The sequence below is a fragment of the Schistocerca piceifrons genome, chromosome 4 (genome assembly GCF_021461385.2).
Source record: "Schistocerca piceifrons isolate TAMUIC-IGC-003096 chromosome 4, iqSchPice1.1, whole genome shotgun sequence".
NCBI classification, from domain to species: domain Eukaryota; kingdom Metazoa; phylum Arthropoda; class Insecta; order Orthoptera; family Acrididae; genus Schistocerca; species Schistocerca piceifrons.
The window spans coordinates 819,070,973-819,091,242 of NC_060141.1; the positions used below are offsets into that span (position 1 = coordinate 819,070,973).

Below are 20,270 nucleotides of genomic sequence, written 5' to 3' on the forward strand. Positions count from 1 at the left end.
TCATGAGGGCATTTCATCCAACTTCCAAGATTGGAGCACTGCTCAGTTGCTTGAAAGATGATGTAGGGTGTAGAAATCCTAGCATATATAAAATTCCATGTCAATGTGGGAAAGCTTACATTGGCCATTTGATCTGCATGCTTTAGGACAGGTGCATGAAACATTACTGCCATGTGAGGCTACAATGGTCAGAAAAACTGATGGTAGACGAACATTGCTGAAACAAGTAAACAGGATGAAATTTGGCAAAATTATGATAGTTGCTAACACTTCTGGTTTTTGGAATAACATTTACAAGAGACAATTGAAATTAGATTGGCAGACATTTTGATTAATAGAAACTCTGGTTTTCCTCTTAGCAGGACATGGAAGCCTGTACTGACCAACATCAAAACAGCATGTTCTTTGGTGGGGCCAGACTGAGTGTTTGACTATAGTCTTTGAGTGTGATATATCATTATTGCCGGTGTTCTGGATGGTGCCCACCAGTCCCGCCTCGGAGAGCAGCAACTGTGGTGGGCTGTGCATGTGTCATGTATGGTTCAGTGGCCTGTACAGGATGACATTTGCAGCTTGGTATCTGTTTTCAGTGGGACTCAGTAGAAGCAGCATTTTCCTGAAGGTAGCAGACAGTTGGATCATTGAAATATTGACTCATGTTGATTTTGGGATCTGACAGCAAATCCAAAGGGACTTTTAACATGAAATATTTATGTTTGAGTAGCAACTGTTTCATTTTAATATGGATCAATTCTCATACTCTTTGGAAGTTCTTTTCTTCTATGAAATTTTGCATCTTTGAAACACTATAGGCATGAAAATATAAGGATATGCACATGTTAATACAACTGATCAAGATACGCAAAGAAATACTGTCATTTGAAATCTGTGGTTGACAGAAAATAACTACTGGGTGATCAAAAAGTCAGTATAAACTTGAAAACTGAATAAATCACGGAATAATGTAGATAGAGAGGTACAAATTGACACACATGCTTGGAATGACATGGGGTTTTATTGGAACCAAAAAAATACAAAAGTTCAAAAAATGTCTGACAGATGGCGCTTCATCTGATCAGAATAGCAATAATTAGCATAACAATGTAAGACAAAGCAAAGATGATGTTCTTTACAGGAAATGCTCAATATGTCCACCATCATTCCTCAACAATAGCTGTAGTCAAGGAATAATGTTGTGAACAGCACTGTAAAGCATGTCCATAGTTTTGGTGAGGCATTGGCGTCAGATGTTGTCTTTCAGCATCCCTAGAGATGTCAGTCAATCATGATACACTTGTGACTACAGGTAACCCCAAGGCCAATAATCGCACAGACTGAGGTCTGGGGAGCTGAGAGGTCAAGTGGCGGCTGAGCACACGATCATCACCAAACAACGCGTGCAAGAGATCTTTCACGCGTCTAGCAATATGGGATGGAGTGCCATCCTGCATAAACATTGTACTTGCCAGCAGGTGTTTATCAGCCAGGGTGGGGATGATGCGATTCTGTAACATATCGGTGTACCTCTCACCCATCACGGTAGCAGTTACAAAACCAGAATCACGCATTTCCTCGAAGAAAAAAGGCCCGATAACGGTAGATGTGGTAAATCCAACCCATACCTTGACTTTCTCGTCGTGCAATGGAGTTTCCATGATAGTTCTAGGATTTTCGGTAGCCCAAATTCTGCAGTTGTGGGCATTGACAGACCCTCGGAGCGTGAAATGAGCTCCGTCGGTCCACAACACATTACTCAACCAATCATCATCTTCCGCCATCTTTTGAAATGCCCACACTGCAAATGCCCTCCGCTTCACTAAATCACCAGGTAACAGTTCCTGATGCTGATGGATTTTGTTCGGATAGCATCGAAGGGTACGCATAAGTGCCAACCAAACAGTAGTGTATGGAATGCCGGTGCAACATGCGACTGCACGAGTGCTGACTTCCCTGTGCATAGACGAACCTACTGCAGTTTCCATTTCTTCCTGAACTGTCTCAGCAGCATTACGCCTTGTGCTCGATTGGCCACTACAGGGTCTATTGTGTAAACAAACCGTGGCTTCGAACTTCAAAATCATTCTCGCCACAGCTGCATTTGTCAACGGACCTTTACCCATTCGAATCCCCTTCCTATGGCGATAGGATCGTAATGCTGAACTAGCACATTCCCCTTTGTGATAATACAGCTTCACTAAAAGCGCCTTTTCAGGTAACGTCAACATGCTGCGACTGCTGGCGCATGTGATTCTCTATCTCATTACAGCTCCTTTTATACACGGTTGTCATGCACAGTCACTGGCGTTTTGCTGTCCAGCGCCATCTGTAGGACATTTTGTGAACTCTCTCTTTTTGTGTGTGTGTGTGTGTGTGTGTGTGTGTGTGTGTGTGTGGGTGGGTGGGTTGGTGGGTGGGTGTGTTCTAATAAAACCCCATGTCATTCCAAGCATGTGCGTCAATTTTTACCTCACTATCTACATTACTCCGTGGTTTATTAAGTTTTCAAATTTATACTGACTTTTTGATCACCCAGTACAATGCAGGGTATGACTGAAAGTTCTTTCTGTGATTATAATTGCTGCACCTTACATTGAATTTGAAAAATTATGTGGATTGCCAGTTGCTATTTTACAATCAAATAAATCCATTCATTTGCAAAATTTTCAGATTTTTTTCTTTTTGCGCCATGGAAATGACATGAGCGTTTGGCGTCATTGGCCGGGAGGCCCCTTGTGGGGCATGTCCGTCCGCTTTGGTGCAGGTCTTATTACATTTGACGCCACATTGGGCAACCTGCACGCCATATGGGGATGAAATGATGACGAAGACAACACAACACCCAGACCCTGAGTGGAGAAAATATCCAACCCAGCCTTGAATGGAACCCGGGCCCGTAGGATGGCAATTTGTCATGCTGACCACTCAGCTATTGGGGCGGACTTTGCGCCATGAGTTAGTACTTTTCATCCGTCTTCTCACCATTCCTTTCCTTTTCTAGTTCCTTTCATTTTTTTAATAATATCTTTAACTTCATTCCTTGTTCCCTCACTTCTTGCTACTATACCCTTCACTTTGTCATCTTTGACCAGATTGTTTAGGAGCAGTTATATGGCAATATCCCAGAAAATTGGCCAAAAGATTGAGCCTTGTGGGCATCCTTTTGTTATTTTCTCGATAACCTTTTGTGTTCCTGCATGCGATTGCACCACCCCATCTTTGCATTAGCTGAGTAAGTATTCTATAAGACTGTTTATGTCTGCATCTCTCGTAGCTTTGTGAACAAGACAGGCCACCAGAGATTATTGAAGGTGCCTGCTATATCTATTGCAAGTGCTACTGCATATTTTTCTTGTATATGCTGTGTTGTTTCCAGTACATGATTAAGTGCGTTGTCTATTGAGCTTTTTAGTCTAAAGCCATACTGACATGAACTAACACCGAAGAGCATTGTGTGTAACTATAGTCAATTACACAGGAGCCTCTCGTGCACCTTAGCCACCGTGTTCAACAGGCAAACAAGTCTCTCAGTCTTTGGGTCTGTTGGGTCCAGAGTCTGTGTTTTTTTTGACGGTTACTATGTTTGCTGTTTTCCTCATGGTAGGAACCCTGCCTTGCAGCAGTGCTTCATTCAGTAACTCTGTTAGAAAGGGGGTGACCTGTGCAACAATAATTTTTAGTGTTTTTGGGTGTATAGAATCTGCACCATGATTCTTTAATTGTTTTATTGCTAATACTTCTCTTTGCTGGGCAATGGGTCATTAATGGAGCCATTTATGTAGGTGTCATCCATTTATCTTCATTAAGTCTGTGTGATGTTGCTGGTCATTTGCCTTTTTGTCATCATGGAGAAGCTTATTCAGCAGGCATTCTGCTGAACATCTTGAGCCCTTTGTAGTAGTGCTATCTGTGCAACTAAGAGTTGACAGTACAGTAGGCATCTTTACCTTATCTGTTAGAAGTTTAAATGTTTCCCTGCATGTATTGTTTTGTGGCTGAATTTTGGCAGAGTTGTTCCAGTGATTTCACCTTTACCAAAGTTGACTCTGCACTGTGTGGTAATGGTTGGTTAACTATTGCAGTAGTACAGTATAATGGCAAAAAATTTAAAACAGTTCCAGGACTTTAGACATTTAATAGTAGGGATTAATTGCCTATCGTACTTTTCAGATTGCAGAGGTATATGGGTAATCCTACTTTACATCTACAGTGCCATTAGTATTAAGGACAAGCAATCATTGTGAAATTAAGGAACAGGTCTTGTATTACTTGTTTTTATATATTTGTTTTGCATCTCACTATAGTTCCAATCTTACCTCCCTGTCTTTTGCAGTTTTTGCTGGTTGGTAATGTTTCCTTGTCTAGTGGCTTCCCTTCGTTTTGTTAACCCAGTGGACCAGGAGAGTTTCTATTTTGGTGCATGATCAGTCTTTGGGATAGCTAATTGTTGTGCTTTTTGAAGCAGGTCCTTCAGAATGTGAGCTTAATGGTCTATGCTTCCATTGACTGTATGAAAGGGAAGTTCTTCAACCATGTTCCTTAATTTTTGCGTGTCAGCCTTGTTTAGAAGAGGTCATCATTTTGCTGGTGTTAAGTTTGTGTGCTCATGTTTGTGTATGTGTTTGTGTGGATGAGTATGACCTTGTGGCCACTGTGTGTGGCATTTTCTAGTACTTCCCATTTGCAGATGTATGTTATGGACTTCGCATTTGCTAGTTAGATGTCGGTATTGCTGGATCCTCCTGCATTGTTGAGTATGTAGGTGCTTATCCTGCTTTGTTTAGAACAAAGAGGCTACATACATGTATTGTGTCAACTACAATTTGTCCCCTATTGTTTGTTCTGTCTGCATACCATATAGACGAACGAGCATTGATGTCACTAAGAGTGAGTAATCTTTTGTCCCTAGAAAATCATGCTGTATCTCTTATTTGGTCAGTACAAGGCTTTATGTCATATGAATAGTGTGTTACATGTACGTGATAATCCAAAATTCTTCTCCATGTGTAATTTCAGCTGTGGTTACATGTTCAGAACAAAGTTTTGTGATTTTTGTGACTGTGTAATTTATGTTCACTATTACAATTGCAGCCTTGGCATTTTGAGTCCTGGTAATTGTTACAAAATGTTTGGGAAGGCCTGGAAGTCTCCCGCCATGCATACAGGGTGGTCCATTGATAGTGACCAGGCCAAATATCTCACAAAATAAGCATCAAACGAAAAAACTACAAAGAACGAAACTCGTCTAGGTTGAAGGGAGAAACAAGATGGCGCTATGGTTGCCCCGCTAGATGGCACTGCCATAGTTCACATGGATAGCAACTGTTTTTTTTTTTTTTTTTTTTTTTTTAAATAGGAACCCCCATTTTTTATTACATATTCATGTGTTACGTAAAGAAATATGAATGTTTTAGTTGGACCACTTGTTTCGCTTTGTGATAGATGGCACTGTAATAGTCACAAACGTATAAGTACGTGGTGTCACATAACATTCTGCCAGTGCAGATGGTATTTGCTTCGTGGTACATTACCCGTGTTAAAAAGGACTGTTTACAAATTGCGGAGAGGGTCGATATCGTGTTGATGTATGGCTATTGTGATCAAAATGCCCATTGGGCATGTGCTATGTTTGCTGCTCAGTATCCTGGACGACATCATCCAAGTGTCCGAACCGTTCACTGGATAGTTACATTATTTAAGGAAACAGGAAGTGTTCAGCCACATGTGAAATGTCAACCACGACCTGCAACAAAAGATGATGTCCAACTAGGTTTTTCAGCTGCTGTTGCGGCTAATCTGCACATCAGTAGCAGACAAATTGCGCGAGAATCGGGAATCTGAAAAACGTCGGGGTTAAGAATGCTACATCGATTCCACCCGTACCATATTTCTATGCACCAGGAATTGCATGGCGATGACTTTGAATGTCATGTACAGCTCTGCCACTGGGCGCAAGAGAAATTACGGGACGATGACAGATTTTTTGCATGCCTTCTATTTAGCGACAAAGTTTCATTCACCAACAGCGGTAACATAAACTGGCGTAATATGCACTATTGGGCTACGGAAAATCCACAATGGCTGCGACAAGTGGAACATCAGTGACCTTGGCAGGTTAATGTGTGGTGCGGCATTATGGGAGGAAGGATAATTGGCCCCCATTTTATCGATGGCAATCTAAATGGTGCAATGTATGCTGATTTCCTACGTAATGTTCTACCGATGTTACTACAAGATGTTTCACTGCATGGCAGAATGGCGATGTACTTCCAACATGATAGATGTCCGGCACAAAGCTCGTGTGTGGTTGAAGCGGTATTGAATAATAGCATATTTCATGACAGTTGGATTGGTCGTTGAAGCACCATACCATGGCCTGCACATTCACTGGATCTGATGTCCCCGCATTTCTTTCTGTGGGGAAAGTTGAAGGATATTTGCTATCGTGATCCACCGACAACGCCTGACATCATGCGTCAGTGCATTGTCATTGCATGCGCGAACATTACGGAAGGCGAACTACTCGCTGTTGAGAGGAATGTCGTTACACGTAATGCCAAATGCATTGAAGTTGATGGACATCATTTTGAGCATTTATTGCATTAATGTGGTATTTACAGGTAATCATGCTGTAACAGCATACGTTCTCTGAAATGATAAGTTCACAAAGGTACATGTATCACATTGGAACAACCGAAATAAAATGTTCAAACATAACTATGTTCTGTATTTTAATTAAAAAAACATATCTGTTACCAACTGTTCATCTAAAATTGTGAGCCATATGTTTGTGACTATTACAGCGCCATCTATCACAAAGCAAAGAAAGTGGTCCAACTAAAACATTCATATTTCAGTATGTAGTACACAATTATGTAATAAAAAATGGGGGTTCCTATTTTTAAAAAATGCAGTTGATATCCGTTTGACCTATGGCAGCACCCTCTAGCAGGCCAACCATACTGCCATCGTGTTTCCCCCTTCAAGCTAGATGAGTTTCGTTTTTTGTAGTTTTTTTGTTTGATGCTTATTTTGTGAGACATTTGGCCTGGTCACGATCAATGAACCAGCCTGTATATGGCTCTTGGAGACAGAGTATATCTGCCTATACCTCACACAGACTCTGCACTATCACTGAATACCATTTACTTTTGGATTAATGGGTTTAAACATGGTCACGCAAGTGGTGAAGATGAAGCTCACTGTTGCTGTCCAATTCAGGTGACCACAAAGGAAACCATTGGCAGAATCCATGAGATGGTAATGCAAGACCACCAAATAAAAATTTTTGAGATTACTGAGAATGTAGGCATCTCAACTGAATGAGTGCATAAATCCTGCATGGAGAATTGCCTAGGAAGAAGCAGTGTGTAAGTGGAATGGCCCGATTGCTCACAGTTGACCAATACAACATTTCAGTATAGTGTTTGGCTGTGTGTAGTTGGAATCTACAAGACTTTTTGCACCAATGTTGATGAAAGCTTGATCCACCATTACAACCAAGAGTCATAATTGCAGCCAAAACAGTGGGCAAAGGCTGGTAAAAGTGCACCTAAGAAGGCAAAGACCATATTGTCAGCTGATAAGGCAATGGCCACTATCTTTTGTGATTTGCAAAGAATAATCCTCATAAATTAATTGAAATATGCAGACCCAGAATTGGATCCTATTATGCTTCATTTTTGGATAGTTTGAAACTTGCATTGTCTGAAAAAAGACCAATGTTGGCATGCAAAAAAGTACTCTTTCATCAGGATAATGCACCATGTTGGGTTGCTGGGAAGGAATTTTCGTCAGGATTATGCACCATCCCAAACATCAGCTATGACAGTGGTGAAAGTGCATGAATGGGGTTTTGAACTGGTTTCTCATCCACCCTGTTCACCATTTAGCCCCAAATTACTTCTTCCTGTTCCCTAACTTGAAACTTTTAATTGCCGGGAAGGAATTTCCATCAAATGAGGAATTGATAGTTGCAGACAATGAATATTTTACAAGGTTTAATGGAACCTGTTTTTCTGATGGGATGAGGAAAGCTGGAGTATCACTAGACCAAGTGCAAATCCCTCAAAGGAGACTACGTCGAGAAGTAAGGTAAGTTTATGAAACACACATATTTTTCTCGCTTTTTTACCAAATTTGTCAAACCATCCTCATAGTTCTAGGATGGAAATTCTGTAATTAATTTTTAATTTTGCCTTTTTCAAGTTCTACAACCGCAGACTCCTTGCAACTCTTGTACTGTACTTTAGTCCCCACCCACGGTTCACTTTACATTCCCTGGCATCAACATAGTTCTTGTTTATTCTCTCATTCTTGTTGTTCATCAAGAAGTATTATATTTTTCTTCAATTCTTGTACTGACATAACTGTGCCATGGGTCTGTCCTCAAACATGAGACAGAACAATGATTAATTTGTGCCCATTACAAATACTTATTGAATTTTTAGGAACAAGAGAGACTGGAAGAAGAACGAAGAGCAGCACTGGAAGAAGCTGAGGCAGAGGCAGAACAAGAGGCTAAACCTGAGGAGATTGTTCCTAAAGCAGAGCTAGGAGAAGAAGGTGAAGAAGGCGAAGAAGAAGGTGAAGAGGAGGAAGAAAAAATTAAACTCAAACCTGCACCAAAGATACCACGACCACCTAAATCCATGTATAAGAAGCCACCTGATGTGCCACCAGAAAAAATAGGTGAAGGCACAAATCAAAAGGTAATCAGTATTTTTATTTATTTCAGTAGTGTTGAAGAGTTACAGGTTGTCTGAGTAGATCACAGCTGTCGAGCCACATGAAGTCATAGAAGTTGTCCAATACTTTACCAGCGTATGGGGGTATGCTAATTATTATCCGCAAAGTAGTTATAAAAGTTTATTGTAATCAAATAGGAAACTTACAAGAACACCAGTTTTGACATAATCTCCTTGCATTTCAACGCACTTGGTCCATTGTTGTTATAGCTTCCTGATGCCCTCATAAAAGGTTTTCAGTTGAGCTGTGAGCCAGGAATGCATCGCTTCTTTCACTGCTTTGTCTGAGGCAAATTGACGGCCCCCTAATGCCTGTTTGAGTGGACCAAACAAGTGATAGTCAGAAGGGGCAAGAACAGGACTATATGGAGGATGATCCAGTACTTCAAATTTGAGTTTCTGGAGTGTTTCAGAAGTGTGGGCAGCAGTATGCAGATGGGCATTTTCGTGCGACAATACAACGCGTTTTGCCAGCAATCCTGGCGTTTGCTTCAAATATTAGGCTTTAGCCTAACAATAAGCATCTCACTGTAATATACAGTTTATTGTTGTGCTCCTTTCCCCATAATGTCCCATTACTGGACCTGGTGCATCCCAAAAAACCGTAAACAACAGTTTTCCTGCAGACATTTGGGTCTTGAAGTTTTTCTTGCATGGCAAATTTGAATGTTTCCATTCCATACTCTGTCGTTTACTCTCCGGCTTGTAATGACGGATCCGTGTTGCATCACCAGTAATGAGTCTGTCTAAGAAGTTGTCCCCTTCATTATAATAGCGATCCAAATGTTTTTTGCAGATGTCCAAGCACATTTGTTTATGCAGCTGAGTGAGTTGTTTAGGGACCCATCTTGCACAAACTATATGAAACCCAAGTCTGTGTGGATGATTTCGTAGGCAGAACCATTACTAATCTGCAGACAATGTGCCACTTCATCAATAGTTAATCGTCTAAGAGAATCATTTCATGTGAACACTCAATGGTTTCTTCATTTGTGGTGGTAAATGATTGTCCAGCTCCTTCATTGTGCGTAACACTTGTGCGAACATTTCGGAATTTTTCAATCCATTCATAGACACTCTGTTGTGGCAAAACACTGTTCCCGTACTGTACCAAACGTCTTCGATGAAATTCAGCCCCTGATATGCCTTCTGACCACAAAAAACGGATCACTGAACATTGCTCTTCTTTGGTGCAAATAGACAGTGGAGCAGCCATGATTAACAGCACAGGAGCAATAACGAAACTAACCTAGCAGCTTGAAAATTGCAAAGATATAACAAATAAACAAAGCATGTGTCATCAACATAAAATGACAGTACTACCAAAATAAACAAAAATATAACTTAAGTTGCAGTTAATAATTGACTTACCCTCGTACCATACTTCTATCACGAGGTACCACATTTTGTAATGGATATTATGCAGTTGTTAGGGCCATCTGACACATTACCAATGTAGGGTAAGTATGTAGTTAATTTTGGCATCTCTTCTGCACTCAGATTGTTCACATACTAAACCAGTTGTATATATGGAAAACATGCGTGGCTTCCCTGGAATGGTAAACATGGATGACGTAACTCATCATTTAGATTTTCCATGTTCAAATGTAATGGCCTCTTTGTATCAGTTCTCCATCATGCAGTAACAGTTGTGAGTGACTGAAATGAAGATCAGCAGGCATAGGCATGAGTTTTCCATGTTTGAGAGATCCGTCTGTTCTGAACTGAGTGATGACATCCTGCAGTGACTTGTGTCTTAAATTTAAAAGCCTTTATTATGAAGGGATTACCCACAACTAGTAAGAGAGAACTTGTAACAATACATTCAGTGTCATATATATATATACTTTACATATAGGAAAATTTTCTTCAATTTTTGTAATTTTGTAAATTAATATTTCATTTTTGTAATGAGTTGCAACTTTCATGTGGATTTGTAGTATCCGTTTTTGTTCCATGCAGTGTAAGGACCAATCCATGTAAAGGTCTAGTCAGTAGAAACATATTAGCAGAGTAATTTAGAGGCATTATCTGATTGGAACAAACTCATTAATTGCACACACATTAACAGGATAAAATTAATACATGATATTATACGCAGTAAAATACCCAAAAGTCCATAGTTATACTATAGCAGTGCGAAAGATTGATTCTGAATTCTCACAATTCCACTAGAATCGTGCCTGCAAAGAATACAAAACAAAAACTAATAAACTTCATATTTGGTCCAACATATTGTAGTAGCAGATGGTGACGAGAATTTTCTAGAGATTTTGTGGTCATATCTGCCAGAATTCATTTTGAATGTACTTGCTCCACAGTACATTAAGGCTGACTATTTTCATCTTGTAAAGTGTGTATATCCTTCATAGCTACATGGACTTGTTCTGTTTTTGTACTCATGTCATTAGGGAGCACTTGGCAATTTTTCAGTGGTGTTAGTACTGAATTCTCAACAGATTCAGTATGAAAGACTTTTCATGCTGAATCTGTTGAGAATTTTTTCCACATAGTGTGTCTCGTATATCCATGACATTCATTATGGTTTCCTAGCAATTAGGATGCCAAATCAGTTAATAGCTTCACCAAGATCTTTCAGCACGAATTTGTCTTGTAGTTTGCCTTTGAAGACTTTTTCTCTTGTGGATTATTAATGAAAATTAGCATGTAGTCCACACAGATGGTAACTATTAAAATATCTTAACCTTCTTAGCAGCTGTCTTGCTTCAACCTATATACTGTTATTTTTTAGTCTTTTAATACCAGTATCTTTTATTGTCTTTGTAAATGGACGTACTTTTGGAATTTTCAGATATATCTTTTCATGTAAGTCATCTTGTAAGAAAACCCTTATAGCAAGACCAGGTTTAGCAGCCATAGTAAAGAAATGCCTTAGTGAGTTATATTTAATAACTGGTATATATGTTTCATCCTAGTCCAGGCCTTGCTTCTGAACAAATCTTTTTAATACTACCTGCACTTTATATAATGCTATGTAACATTCAAATCTTTTTTTAGTTTTAAAGACTTATTTTGGCATTTATTGGTATCTTGTCTGAAAGTAAATTGGCAGACTCCCATGTGTGACTCTTTTTGTAAGACTGGGAATGCTTCTTGTATGACTTCAACCACTTTTCAGAATTTATGAGATCCAGTGACAAGGCCCAGAGTCAGTTGACCTGTTTAGACTGATAAGTAAAAAAGTCATGCATCTTCTTTTGCTTTCAAATTCTTGATGACTTTCATATTGGGTGATGCTGCAGTTGCTCATTACCATTAATTACATTGCCACTGATTGGTTCCTGACTCACTATCTACAATATTAGGAGGAGGATAGATTGCTATTCTCCATAAAGATGACCCACTGTGTTGCAGACAGGCAAACAGGCACAGTGAAAAGACTGTTACACATAATAGCTTTTGGCCAAAGCCTTCTTCAGCAAAGAAAACTCATGACCATAGTCTGGCTACCGAGTCTGGCCTTGGCAGCCAAGGAATGTGGTCGTGTGTGTGTGTGTGTGTGTGTGTGTGTGTGTGTGTGTGTGTGTGCTGTATGCTGTATGCTGTATAATTCTAAAGAAAGCCTTTTTGGCTGAAAGCTTACTTGCTGACAGTATTTTCGTTGTGCGTTTCTGTAACTCAACATCTTTTCTCTACCAGGAAGCTATTTTTATCCTTTTCTTGTACAGTGACTTAACTGCAGTAATCTTCAGATACTCCATAAATCTCCCAGTGATAAATTATTGTTTACGTATATACACTGAGATGTTACTCAACTCAAAATAGCACTCTTTAATTTAATATGCTGGTATTTTATCATATCCACTAGAGTTTTTTACATTGTAAATATTTTGTTGTCCACAGAATAATATTCTGGGCAGAACTGAGAATATTTAAAAGTTTTCCCTGGCCAGTGCCAGCGGCAAAGCTGAAGATGTCAAGGCAGGCTGGTATGCAGTATTAGATTAGATTAAATTAGATTAATTATTCATTACATAGACACACAATAGAGGGGATCCTCCTAGGTGTGGAACATGTCAGATAAACACATTACAAAAATGGAATTAGAAAAACTTGAGTTCCATTAATTTTAATGATCCTCAGTCAATAAACAGTAAAATTATGTACACGAATTAAAATTAAACTTCTAATATTTACAGGTTTAATACTTACATCTGCTTTCATTAAATCCATCATTCACACAGTAGCTAGTTACTTGGCTATTACAACCAAGTTGTTGTTGTTGTTGTTGTTGTTGTTGTGGTCTTCAGTCCTGAGACTGGTTTGATGCAGCTCTCCATGCTACTCTATCCTGTGCAAGCTTCTTCATCTCCCAGTACCTACTGCAACCTACATCCTTCTGAATCTGCTTAATGTATTCATCTCTTGGTCTCCCTCTACGATTTTTACCCTCCACGCTGCCCTCCAGTACTAAATTGGTGATCCCTTGATGCCTCCCTCAACCAAGTATTGTCAAAAATTAAAGTAAATTATTGATTTCAGTGATCCTCAGTTAAGAACAGTCAAATTATGTACAATATTTAAAATTAAACTTCCACTATTTACAGACTTAAGACTTACATCTGCTTTCCATACATCCATCATTCACACAGTAGGTAGTTACTTGGCTGTTACAACCAAGTATTGTCAAAAATTAAAGTATAATAAATTTTCATTAAAATGGTCTACTGCACTTGTTGAGAAGTCCATGGATGGAATAGAAAGAGTTGGCCACCAAAAATTCTTTTAAATTATTTTTAAATTGTGCCTTGTCTGAAACTAAACTCTTAATGGTTGCTGGTAACTTACTGAAAATATGTGTTGATGGATACTGGTCTCCTTTCGGTCAAGAGTAAGAGATTTTAAATCTTTGTGTATATTGTTCTTATTTCTAGCATTGATACTGTGTACTAAGCAGTTAGTTGGAAAAAGAGATGTATTATTTGCAACAAACTTCATAGCTGTGGTTAGTATGCCCAGTTCTTTGAATAGGTTTCAACATGATGTTCTTGGATTTACACTACACGTTACTCTTATTATATGCCTCTCTAATCTAAAAATTTTTCTCGGTTTGTGGAGTTACCCCAAAATATGATACCATAATGGAGTGAAAATAAGCAGAATATGCCAGTTTTTTTAAAATTTACATCTCCTATGTCTGACATCATTCACATTGCAGACACAGACTTGTTTAGGCACTTCTCTTTTTTTTTCTTTCCCCCCCCCCCCCCCCCCCCCCACACACACACACACACACACACACAAGTCTACTGACTGGTTTGATGCGGCCCGCCACGAATTCCTTTCCTGTGCTAACCTCTTCATCTCAGAGTAGCACTTGCAACCTACATCCTCAATTATTTGCTTGACATATTCCAATCTCTGTCTTCCTCTACAGTTTTTGCCCTCTACAGCTCCCTCTAGTACCATGGAAGTCATTCCCTCATGTCTTAGCAGATGTCCTATCATCCTGTCCCTTCTCCTTATCAGTGCTTTCCACATATTCCTTTCCTCTCCGATTCTGCGTAGAACGTCCTCATTCCTTACCTTATCAGTCCACCTAATTTTCAACATTCGTCTATAGCATCACATCTCAAATGCTTCGATTCTCTTCTGTTCTGGTTTTCCCGCAGTCCATGTTTCACTATCATACAATGCTGTACTCCAGACGTACATCCTCAGAAATTTCTTCCTCAAATTAAGGCCGGTATTTGATATTAGTAGACTTCTCTTGGCCAGAAATGCCTTTTTTGCCATAGCGAGTCTGCTTTTGATGTCCTCCTTGCTCCGTCCGTCATTGGTTATTTTACTGCCTAGGTAGCAGAATTCCTTAACTTCATTGACTTCGTGACCATCAATCCTGATGTTAAGTTTCTCGCTGTTCTCATTTCTACTACTTCTGATTACCTTCGTCTTTCTCCGATTTACTCTCAAACCATACTGTGTACTCATTAGACTGTTCATTCCGTTCGGCAGATCATTTAATTCTTCTTCACTTTCACTCAGGATAGCAATGTCATCAGCGAATTGTATCATTGATATCCTTTCACCTTGTATTTTAATTCCACTCCTGAACCTTTCTATTATTTCCATCATTGCTTCCTCGATGTACAGATTGAAGAGTAGAGGCGAAAGGCTACAGCCTTGTCTCACACCCTTCTTAATACGAGCTCTTCGTTCTTGATCGTCCACTCTTATTATTCCCTCTTGGTTGTTGTACATATTGTATATGACCCGTCTCTCCCTATAGCTTACCCCTATTTTTTTTCAGAGTCTCGAACAGCTTGCACCATTTTATATTGTCGAACGCTTTTTCCAGGTCGACAAATCCTATGAAAGTGTCTTGATTTCTCTTTAGCCTTGCTTCCATTATTAGCCGTAACGTCCGAATTGTCTCTGTCGTCCCTTTACTTTTTCTAAAGCCAAACTGATCGTCACCTAACGCATTCTCAATTTTCGTTTCCATTCTTCTGTATATTATTCTTGTAAGCAGCTTCGATGCATGAGCTGTTAAGCTGATTGTGCGATAATTCTTGCACTTGTCAGCTCTTGCCGTCTTCGGAATTGTGTGGATGATGCTTTTCTGAAAGTCAGATGGTATGTCGCCAGACTCATATATTCTACACACCAACGTGAATAGTCGTTTTGTTGCCACTTCCCTCAATGATTTTAGAAATTCTGATGGAATGTTATCTATCCCTTCTGCCTTATTTGACCGTAAGTCCTCCAAAGCTCTTTTAAATTCCAATTCTAATACTGGATCCCCTATCTCTTCTAAATCGACTCCTGTTTCTTCTTCTATCACATCAGACAAATCTTCACCCTCATAGAGGCTTTCAATGTATTCTTTCCACCTATCTGCTCTCTCCTCTGCATTTAACAGTGGAATTCCCGTTGCACTCTTAATGTTACCACCGTTGCTTTTAATGTCACCAAAGGTTGTTTTGACTTTCCTGTATGCTGAGTCTGTCCTTCCGACAATCATATCATTTTCGATGTCTTCACATTTTTCCTGCAGCCATTTCGTCTTAGCTTCCCTGCACTTCCTATTTATTTCATTCCTCAGCGACTTGTATTTCTGTATTCCTGATTTTCCCGGAACATTTTTGTACTTCCTCCTTTCATCAATCAACTGAAGTATTTCTTCTGTTACCCATGGTTTCTTCGCAGCTACCTTCTTTGTACCTATGTTTTCCTTCCCAACTTCTGTGATGGCCCTTTTTAGAGATGTCCATTCCTCTTCAACTGTACTGCCTACTGCGCTATTCCTTATTGCTGTATCTATAGCGTTAGAGAACTTCAAACGTATCTCGTCATTCCTTAGAACTTCCGTATCCCACTTCTTTGCGTATTGATTCTTCCTGACTAATGTCTTGAACTTCAGCCTACTCTTCATCACTACTATATTGTGATCTGAATCTATATCTGCTCCTGGGTACGCCTTACAATCCAGTATCTGATTTCGGAATCTCTGTCTGACCATGATGTAATCTAATTGAAATCTTCCCATATCTCCTGGCCTTTTCCAAGTATACCTCCTCCTCTTGTGATTCTTGAACAGGGTATTCCCTATTACTAGCTGAAACTTGTTACAGAACTCAATTAGTCTTTCTCCTCTTTCATTCTTTGTCCCAAGCCCATATTCTCCTGTAACTTTTTCTTCTACTCCTTCCCCTACAACTGCATTCCAGTCGCCCATGACTATTAGATTTTGGTACCCCTTTACATACTGCATTACCCTTTCAATATTCTCATACGCTTTCTCTATCTGTCCATCTTCAGCTTGCGACGTTGGCATGTATACCTGAACTATCGTTGTCGGTGTTGGTCTGCTGTCGATTCTGATTAGAACAACCTGGTCACTGAACTGTTCACAGTAACACACCCTCTGCCCTACCTTCCTATTCATAACAAATCCTACACCTGTTATACCATTTTCTGCTGCTGTTGATATTACCCGATACTCATCGGACCTGAAATCCTTGTCTTCCTTCCACTTCACTTCACTGACCCCTACTATATCTAGATTGAGCCTTTGCATTTCCCTTTTCAGATTTTCTAGTTTCCCTACCACGTTCAAGCTTCTGACATTCCACGCCCTGACTCGTAGAGCGTTATCCTTTCGTAGATTATTCAATCTATTTCTCATGGTAACCTCCCCCTTGGCAGTCCCCTCCTGGAGATCCGAATGGGGGACTATTCCGGCATCTTTTGCCAATGGAGAGATCATCATGACACTTTAGCAGTTTGTTAGTATGTCGCTCACAACTGAATTTATTATCAAGTTGTAATCCCAAGAATTTTACACTCTCCTCTTCTCCTAATTCCATCTTGTCATATTTTATACACACACTAGAAGGAAATCTCTATAAGTTCTGAACTGCATATAGTGGGTCTTTTCAAAGTTTAATGACAGTGAATTGGCTATGAACCACTTATTAATATCAGTAAAATTTTGATTAGATGCCTTTTTTAAATTTATATTTGATTTACTATTTATTGCAATGTTTGTATCATCTGCAATTAAGACAAACTTGGTATCTGGTAATGTAACAAATGACAGGTCATTAATATACACAAGAAAAAGTAGTGGACCTAGTATGGAATCTTGGGGAACACCACATGTAATTTCTTTCCAGTCAGATGATGTTGGATTGCCTACTACTGAAATGTTACGTAATGACAGCCTTTGCTTTCTATCAGTACGATATGACTGAAACCACTTTGCAGCAGTGATGCCATAATATTTTAATTTACTTAAAATAATGCTGTGATTCACACAGTCAAAAACCTTTGACAGGTCACAGAATATGCCAGTTGCCTCTAATTTGTTGTCTAATGAACTAAGGACATTTTCACTGTAAGTGTAAATAGCCTTCTCAATATCAGAACCCTTAAGAACACCAAACTGTGACTTTGACAGTATGTTATTTTCAAAGATTTTTGAAAAAGCTGGCAAAAGTGAGATCGGTCATTAATTTGATGGTATTTCTTTGTCCCCTTTCTTGTGGAGGGATATAACTTCAGCATATTTCAGCCAGTCAGGGAATGTTCCTGTGATAAGTGACTGATTACACAAATAACTTAAGATATGACTAAGCTCATGTGAACCTTCTTTTATTAACTTTGTTGATAAGTTATCATAACCACTAGAATACTTTGATTTCAAGGACTTTATGATGGGTTCTATTTCTTTCGGTGAAGTAAGTGTCAATTCCATTTTACTGAGATTACTTCTGCGCACTGGTCTCAGATATTCCATTGCATTATTTTCTGAACCTGACAACCCCATGCTATCAGTAACAGAGACAAAATACTTGTTTAAATGGTTTGCAACACAACATGCGTTTGTTACCAGGATTTTATTTATTTTTAGAGCTATTTATTCCTCCTCATTTCTGGTCCTACCTGTCCCTGACTTAACTATATCCCATATTATACTAAAATGTAGACTTTCACGGCCAGAAATATCATGTCCATTATAATTATCCGGGCTGTTATGCCGTGGTCGGTTGATGAATTCTGTGTCAATTCCCAAAGTTTTGTCTCCGACTGCGGGAGACATCTTCAAGGGGGTCCATAGCTCGATGGAAGGTCCAACACACCCACTGGCTCGCTACAGACTGCCGCTAAATTCCGTGTCCGCACGCTCCCGCGTGACGTCACATGTTTTGAAAACGTCAGTGCAATTGGCCGCTGTCCATTGCCATCGATCGTCGTTGCTATCACCCAGTAGTGGACGGATGGTACACATCTTCTTCAACACCGGCATCCATATACCGTTTAATTTCACGCCCTCCTCCTTTCGATTGAAATTATTAGGGTGTTTAGCGATTTCAATTGCCTCCCTGTAGAGCCTTTCGTAATATCCGCCTTCATTTTTTATTTTATTTATTTATTTTTTTTTTTTCATCATCAGTCTACTGACTGGTTTGATGTGGCCCGCCACGAATTCCTTTCCTGTGCTAACCTCTTCATCTCAGAGTAGCACTTGCAACCTACATCCTCAATTATTTGCTTGACATATTCCAATCTCTGTCTTCCTCTACAGTTTTTGCCCTCTACAGCTCCCTCTAGTACCATGGAAGTCATTCCCTCATGTCTTAGCAGATGTCATATCATCCTGTCCCTTCTCCTTATCAGTGTTTTCCACATATTCCTTTCCTCTCCGATTCTGCGTAGAACCTCCTCATTCCTTACCTTATCAGTCCACCTAATTTTCAACATTCGTCTATAGCATCACATCTCAAATGCTTCGATTCTCTTCTGTTCCAGTTTTCCCGCAGTCCATGTTTCACTATCATACAATGCTGTACTCCAGACGTACATCCTCAGAAATTTCTTCCTCAAATTAAGGCCGGTATTTGATATTAGTAGACTTCTCTTGGCCAGAAATGCCTTTTTTGCCATAGCGAGTCTGCTTTTGATGTCCTCCTTGCTTCGTCCGTCATTGGTTATTTTACTGCCTAGGCAGCAGAATTCCTTAACTTCATTGACTTCGTGACCATCAATCCTGATGTTAAGTGTCTCGCTGTTCTCATTTCTACTACTTCTGATTACCTTCGTCTTTCTCCGATTTACTCTCAAACCATACTGTGTACTCATTAGACTGTTCATTCCGTTCGGCAGATCATTTAATTCTTCTTCACTTTCACTCAGGATAGCAATGTCATCAGCGAATCGTATCATTGATATCCTTTCACCTTGTATTTTAATTCCACTCCTGAACCTTTCTTTTATTTCCATCATTGCTTCCTCGATGTACAGATTGATGAGTAGAGGCGAAAGGCTACAGCCTTGTCTTACACCCTTCTTAATACGAGCTCTTCGTTCTTGATCATCCACTCTTATTATTCCCTCTTGGTTGTTGTACATATTGTATATGACCCGTCTCTCCCTATAGCTTACCCCTATTTTTTTCAGAGTCTCGAACAGCTTGCACCATTTTATATTGTCGAACGCTTTTTCCAGGTCGACAAATCCTATGAAAGTGTCTTGATTTCTCTTTAGCCTTGCTTCCATTATTAGCCGTAACGTCCGAATTGTCTCTGTCGTCCCTTTACTTTTTCTAAAGCCAAACTGATCGTCACCTAACGCATTCTCAATTTTCGTTTCCATTCTTCTGTATATTATTCTTGTAAGCAGCTTTGATGCGTGAGCTGTTAAGCTGATTGTGCGTTAATTCTTGCACTTGTCAGCTCTTGCCGTCTTCAGAATTGTGTGGATGATGCTTTTCCGAAAGTCAGATGGTATGTCGCCAGACTCATATATTCTTCACACCAACGTGAATAGTCGTTTTGTTGCCACTTCCCTCAATGATTTTAGAAATTCTGATGGAATGTTATCTATCCCTTCTGCCTTATTTGACCGTAAGTCCTCCAAAGCTCTTTTAAATTCCGATTCTAATTCTGGATCCCCTATCTCTTCTAAATCGACTCCTGTTTCTTCTTCTATCACATCAGACAAATCTTCACCCTCATAGAGGCTTTCAATGTATTCTTTCCACCTGTCTGCTCTCTCCTCATC

The 20,270-nt window shown here is 39.6% G+C and overlaps 1 protein-coding gene across 1 annotated transcript in view; it reads left to right on the plus strand.

Annotated features, from left to right (window-relative positions):
• The window catches only part of LOC124796223 (radial spoke head protein 4 homolog A), a 335,434-nt gene that overhangs the window by 132,326 nt on the left and 182,838 nt on the right, over nucleotides 1-20,270 (plus strand). The window contains exons 4-5 of the mRNA XM_047260315.1: nucleotides 8,448-8,534; nucleotides 8,628-8,708. Coding sequence (XP_047116271.1) covers nucleotides 8,448-8,534; nucleotides 8,628-8,708 — 168 coding nt within the window. The remainder of the gene's footprint in view (nucleotides 1-8,447; nucleotides 8,535-8,627; nucleotides 8,709-20,270) is intronic.